At 36.8% G+C, this 6,675-nt stretch overlaps 1 protein-coding gene across 4 annotated transcripts in view; it reads left to right on the top strand.

The window, feature by feature from the left end:
* The window catches only part of LOC107557714 (zinc transporter ZIP13), a 15,741-nt gene that overhangs the window by 3,245 nt on the left and 5,821 nt on the right, over positions 1-6,675 (top strand). For all 4 annotated transcript variants that reach the window (XM_016241232.1, XM_016241235.1, XM_016241234.1 and 1 more), the window contains 2 exons: positions 2,180-2,287; positions 3,237-3,370. In XM_016241232.1, the coding sequence (XP_016096718.1) occupies positions 2,180-2,287; positions 3,237-3,370 (242 nt within the window). The remainder of the gene's footprint in view (positions 1-2,179; positions 2,288-3,236; positions 3,371-6,675) is intronic.

The raw sequence follows: 6,675 nt of genomic DNA, 5'->3' as shown, positions 1-6,675 counted from the left end.
CTTTGAAAACTGAGGGTAAGTCAAACTTATGCTTGCATGCTTTTGTGATATAGGTCTTCGGTGTATGTAAACAGCTCATTGTAACAGCTAATCTAGGATCAGGTTACATGCTAAGCAGATCAGGTAGAGGTAGCATTGTGTTACATTCAGAGCTGGTCCAGATATTCACAGCAGTGTCCTCATGCAGACTAATGAACAGAGATCTAGTATTTTGTGTCTCTTCTTTATTCATTCTATCAGAGATGGAAAAATTAGTCTTTCTGGCCCTGTGCAGGTCATCTATAGTTTGCGAGCAGAAAGGAAAAAATTAGGTGATTGTTCAAATGTTCTGGTCACACATCAGGCCTAGTGTGACAAATAGACACGTGTTTGTTATTAATACAAGCAAGAGAGAACTGGCTTGTAGACTGATTTAGGTCTTCAGTTGTTTGGTTACATTAAAGCAGAGCTCCTTTCACTTTAAGCTCATGTTCTCTGTGGGATTTTTCCCTGCTTATGCCTGGTTCCACTTTTTGTTTTTCGTACCATGGTAAAGTAATTTCCCAGCCACAGCTAGTCCAATTTAATTATTTTATTTATTATTTTATATTAAAGGGGTCATATGATGCTACTAAAAAGAACATTATTTTGTGTATTTGGTATAATGAAATGTTTATGCGGTTGAGGGTTAAAAAAACACATTATTTTCCACATACTGTACATTATTGTTTCTCCTCTATGCCCCGCCTTTCTGAAACTCGTCGATTTTTACAAAGCTCATCGGTCGAAAGGCAAGGTGTGCTGTGATTGGCCAGATGTCCAGTGCGTAATGATTGGCCGAATACCTCAAGCATGTGACGGAAATGTTACGCCCCTATCATACTGTGATGATGTCCTGTCAGGCCGGAGCGATGATTGAAAAGCATGAAAACCCATTATAAAGGATTTGAGACTTTACTCTTTGCAACTTTACAGATCTTCTTTATGCACCAAGAGCTTGTAACACTCCAAAGAGAAAGGAAAAATTGAAATCGCATCATATGACCCCTTTAAATAATACTGGTTCACCCTGGATATACTACGCTTCTCACTATGCTTTTGCACTTTATTGGCATCTGCAAGGAAAGACTGGCTTGTTAGGTAGCTGACAATGTGTAAGCAAAGCTAAAATATTTCACAGCTTACTCGGTTACTAGCTTTAGGCACTTAATGGTCAAAATGAAATTGCTGTTGACTGGAAGAAGGTTATAGTTGGTTAGGTACAGTTAACAAAATTATTAGATTTATCTATGGTTTCGTTTTTAATAGGAGACACAGAAAATGCATTTTACATGTTAAATTCATAAGCGGACATGTTCATTTTGGGGACTGACCTCATGGAATCTTCCTCAAACTATGTGTGTATATTAGATTACATTTCGGAATCTTCCCCAAACTGATATAAAGAATCTTGCAGAGACCGTATCCAGCGATCACTGAGAAAAATGTGTTGTGTGAGCATGCTTGAGCTATGAAAGAATTTGTTCAGCTACACCTGTCGTGTCTTGTCTAAATAGTTCTTGATGTAGTGGACGTTCAATAGAAGAACCAACAGAACCATAATTGGATGCCAAAAAGTGTGCAGTAACATTAATATGGTTGATATGTCGCACTCTAAAGATCTTTCCAGAGGGCAGTGCTGCTCACTGAAGCTTTTGTCTGTGATGATATCAGTCATGCAGAAATAGATTGGAGTCTGGCAATGGATCCCAGTCAGGAAGTAGAGTAGCTTAAGAGAAGGTCTGTTTTGATCTACCGGTATAGTGGGCAGTGGGGTAGAGGGCTAGACTGAATTATAAGTGGTTTAGGTGTGTCCTGTACCACAGAGACTGACCACATGATTTTCAAATCAGTGTGGAGTAATGGCTTTAGATAATATATGTCTGTTGCTGTATATTACCATAAACTCTTTACGGTTGCAAAACTTGCTTATTAAAGCGGTGCAGCTTCAGAACTTAAGCTGTAAGAAAAAAACAAAATAATAATTAATTGTAAGAGCTTGTAGAATGATTTTGCAACTATATGGTGGTTTCACCATCTGCTTTATGTGAAAGATTTGCTCAATTTGCTTAACACAGCAAGATCTTTGGAGTGTTGCATATCAAGCATTTCTGCTAATGTTTGTTCATGAACTTCCGCTGATGCTCTTTACTGTTTGCAGCTGGGTGTCAGAAGCTGAAGAAGCTGCTGAGTTTTGCCATTGGTGGTCTCTTAGGTGACGTGTTTCTCCACCTCCTTCCTGAAGCCTGGGCTTACACTTCCAGTCCTGGTGGGAATTCTCACATTATATATAACATTTGCTGATGCTCATGCATTAATCATCATCTGTGTGCTCTTTCTGTTTCTTAGTCTTATCTCTGTTTCTGTTTTTTTTAATAACCCTTCCTGTGACTCCCAGAAGTTTGGGAGTGTGGTTTTGTAATTCATCCCCTCCCCCTGTTTCTCTCTCCTGAATGGGAATCCCTTACATTGTTTTGCATGAAACTATGCCTTTTTAAGATTTTAACATCAATAGTGTGTAGTAATTGACCCTTTGCTAAACCCTTTTCCCTCTGGTAACTCTGCTTCAGTTTCTCAAATTTACTGTGGTACTGAAATCGATATGGAAAATGGCACTTAGTAACATTTACTTTGGAGCAAATGTTAGTCCCTTTATTGATCTTATGTCTTCATTTTGGGGATTCAAGGCTCACACAGTGATATTAACATTTTTAAAAAGTCCACTCTGGGTGTTTTATTTTTTAAATTACTATTGTAGGTGATATGTTTATTTGATATTATAATACTGAAAGCTTGTCAAATATTATTAATAAAGGCAGGTTTGGTCAATATACAGTATAGTTTTTAAGGCAGAGACTGTTATTTTAGTATTTATAGTATACAAGCATACTTTTTATATATTCAGTTTTCATTTTAATATTAGTAATTGTGCATTATCATTTTTATTAGTTTTTTTAACGTTTTCATTTAGATTTATTTTTCAGTTTAATTTAGTAATGGTAGCTTATTGTATTTCAGTTTCCAATGCAACATTTCTTTTATACAGTTATTCTTTTATAAAGTTTTTCATCTTATACTGATATTATTTCATTTAATTAAATGTTTTAAAATAGTTTTAGTTAACAATAACAGAATTGGACAGAGCTTAATGAAGTTTAATTATTTACTTAAATTTTCTTTAAAAATTAATAAAATTGGTGTTTGCATGTGTTGGATAGATGGGTCCCACAGGCACTATCATACACAGGGTTTGTGGGTGATAGGGGGTCTGCTGTCCTTTCTGATTTTGGAAAAGGTGTTCCCAGATGAAGACAGTGACTCAGAGAGCAAAGCTACCTGCCAAAGGACTGAAGTAAGTTACATGTGCTTTTAGTACATATTACAGCACTTTGAATCCGTTCAATTGATGTGTCCACATTGGAACAATGCAATTCTGAACCTCATGGGGGAGACAAAGCACGATGGAGTTATGCACTCACAGACTCGCACACATTCATTATACATCCACATTAACCATCCGGTAGTATACAATTAGAGTCAAATTGTTATTCTTTTTTCTATTTAACTACAAAAAAAGTTACAAGTGCTTTTGAGTACTGGCTGATGGAATAGCAGTTTGTGGTTTGACAGGACCTTTAAAGGAACACTCCACTTTTTTTGAAAATAGGCTAATGTTCCAACTCCCCTAGAGTTAAACGGTTGAGTTTTACCGTTTTCAAATCTATTCAGCCGATCTCTGGGTCTGGCGGTAGCACTTTTAGCTGTAGCTTAGCATAGATCATTGAATCTGATTAGACCGTTAGCATCTCGCTCAAAAATGACCAAAGAGTTTCTATATTTTTCCTATTTAAAACTTGACTCTTCTGTAGTTACATCATGTACTAAGACCGACGGAAAATGAAAAGTTGCGATTTTTCTAGGCCGATATGGCTAGGAACTATACTCTCATTCCAGCGTAATAATCAAGTAACTTTGCTGCCATACCATCGGTGCAGCAGGCGCAATGATATTACGCAGCACCTGAAAATAGGCTAACTTCCGTCAACATGACCAACGTGACCACCTGCTTGCTCCGGGAGCATGCTGGGGACTATTTTCAGGCGCTGCATAATATCATTGCACCTGCTGCACCCATGGTACGGGATGGAATGGATTAGAAAACGGTAAAACTCAACTGTTTAACTCAACTCATTAAAAAATGAGCCTATTTTCAAAAAAGGGGAGTGTTCCTTTAACTAAGCATTCTTGTTTTGTAAACAATGACCTAAGTGTTGTAAATATTTGTAAAGCAAAGTGTTTTTGTCTAGTGTTAATTTCCTTAATGAAAAGTATGACGAAAAATGTCCGTTGACGAGCTTTTTTCACATGACGAAGACAAGATGACAACAAGGTCAATAAACGATAACTAAGACCATATCAACATGCAATTTCGTTTACGAAATAAAACGAGGTTAAAATGTATTCAAAAAGATATACTTTTTTTATTTTCGTCAAAAAAAAGGAGACAAAATGTCACCTCTACTACAAGAGCTTTCATGTGTGCGGTTGCCAGATATCAAGAGTTCAAATCCCCAAATCAGAGCTTCGCTGTTATAAGGATACATTTTCTGCCCGGTGTTTTGCTTATTTTAAGACGTGCTCGCTCTTCATTGCGGAAGCGCCGCCGCCAATGATCTGAAAACACATCAAACAAGCTGGAGTTTAGCGATCTAAATGAAAGGGTCACTCAGCCAGTCTATGTTCTATCATCTCAACTTTATTGTTTGCGATTGTGGTTGCTGAATAAATGCACTTACTCAACCGCTGTTGTTTTAATAGAGAAATAGGCTATTGCCATTTGGAATTACTTGGAATTTCACTGTTATAATATTTTTTGTTTGTTTTAGCAGTTTTCATAATGTAGACAGAGAGATTGCATAAGTCTTTGGTATTAATTAATATAATAAAAAGCCTATAATAAATCAGTAATCTAGCCCCCGGTTTCACAGACAAGGCTTAAGCCTAGTCCTAGACTAAAATGTAAGTCTGAGCTGTTTCAACTGAAAGAAACTTGCACTGACTGATCTTAAAATATATCAGTGCCTTTGTTTGGTCTCAAAACGCACACCAGTAATGTTTTTTTCTAAGCACGTTTATAAAAAAATTACCTAAATGTCCTAATTGAACTATGGCCTAATCCTGGCTTAGTCTAAGCCCTGTCTGTGAAACCGGGCCTGAGGTAAAACACACCAATGTATGAGTCCACATTCTATTGATTTGTGCTTACTAGTGAAAGTGCAATGCCTGAAATGCAAAAGTAAATTTCTCAAATGACAAGAATAATTACGATTATAATTGAGCAAAAATAATTTTGATCAGTTTAACCTTTATACAGCATGACGAAAATTTGATTAAAACCTGACTAAACTGCTCATACATTTCATTGACTTAAACTTGACTAAACAAAAACAGGACAAGGTTGACTAAATATATCTAAAATGTACGTTTGCATAAGACTACATTAAGAATGGCTGCCAAAATTAAGACTGCTGTACGGTTAATTAATAATAATCTTATTGCTAAAATGTCATGTTTTCTTTGACTAAACCTAGACTAAAATGCTGAGACTTTCCCCCCCAGTTTCACAGACAAGGCTTAAGCCTAGTCCTAGACTAAAATGTAAATCTTGAGCTGTTTCAACTGAAAGAAACTTGCACTGACTGATCTCAAAACAAGTCAGAGCCTTTGTTTTGTCTTAAAAAGCACCCCAGAAATGCTTTTTTCTAAGGCATGTTTATAAAAATTACTTAAATGTCCTAATTGAACTATGGCCTAATCCTGCTAAGCCCGGTCTATGAAACCGGGCCTTAGTCGACTAAAACTTGAATAAAACCAAATAGGATAAGGTTGACTAAATATGATTAAAAACTAACAAGGACATTTAACACGGGACTAAGACTAAAATTGAAAATAGCTGACAAAATGAACACTAGCTTTGTCTTTGATGTTGAGTTTCTGGAAAAAGTTCATCAGTTTTTAAATGTCTTTAAACTTCTGACTGGTTTATTGCGGCTCTAAATGTGCTCTTCTTAGTTTTTTTGTATGTGTGTGTAATTGAAAAGTTTTTGTTTCACTTTTATTGTTAATGTTTATGAAGTTTGACATGCTGAATATGATAATCACATTACTTTTGTGTATCATTAACGGTGCTTGAAATGTTGTAGGGTCACGAATCGTGAATCACTGTTTGTGTCAGACGGATATTTAAAACTTTACAACTCATGTCCCATTCAAATACCCACAGGACTGTTTCTTACATTCAAGAAGAACCCCAAACCCCTTTTATTCTGGCCTTATTTCAGCGTATTGCATCACCATATTGCATCAGTCAGTTAAACACACACGCACACCTTATTTCACTTTTCGGGCTCCACCCTGATGGATATAACCGCTTAAAGCCTTGAAATATTTGCTTTTAGATGCTTCCTAAAACAAATGAATTACAATTTTGTTCTGCCTACCTTTCTAGTGTAGACATGACATTAGCTCTCTCACTTTTTTTTAGCGTGAGTCTTGAGTGCCTTGGACATTCAGATCACACCCAAACAGAGGGCTTGCAGTGCCCTGTCCAGTACCCCCCCCCCCCCCCCCCCCCCCCCCCCCACCCCCCCCTCCCCT

The sequence above is a fragment of the Sinocyclocheilus grahami genome, unplaced genomic scaffold (genome assembly GCF_001515645.1).
Source record: "Sinocyclocheilus grahami isolate Dianchi unplaced genomic scaffold, SAMN03320097.WGS_v1.1 scaffold615.1, whole genome shotgun sequence".
NCBI classification, from domain to species: domain Eukaryota; kingdom Metazoa; phylum Chordata; class Actinopteri; order Cypriniformes; family Cyprinidae; genus Sinocyclocheilus; species Sinocyclocheilus grahami.
Note: the sequence above shows the minus strand (reverse complement) of the source record. Positions and strands in the feature narration are given on the sequence as shown.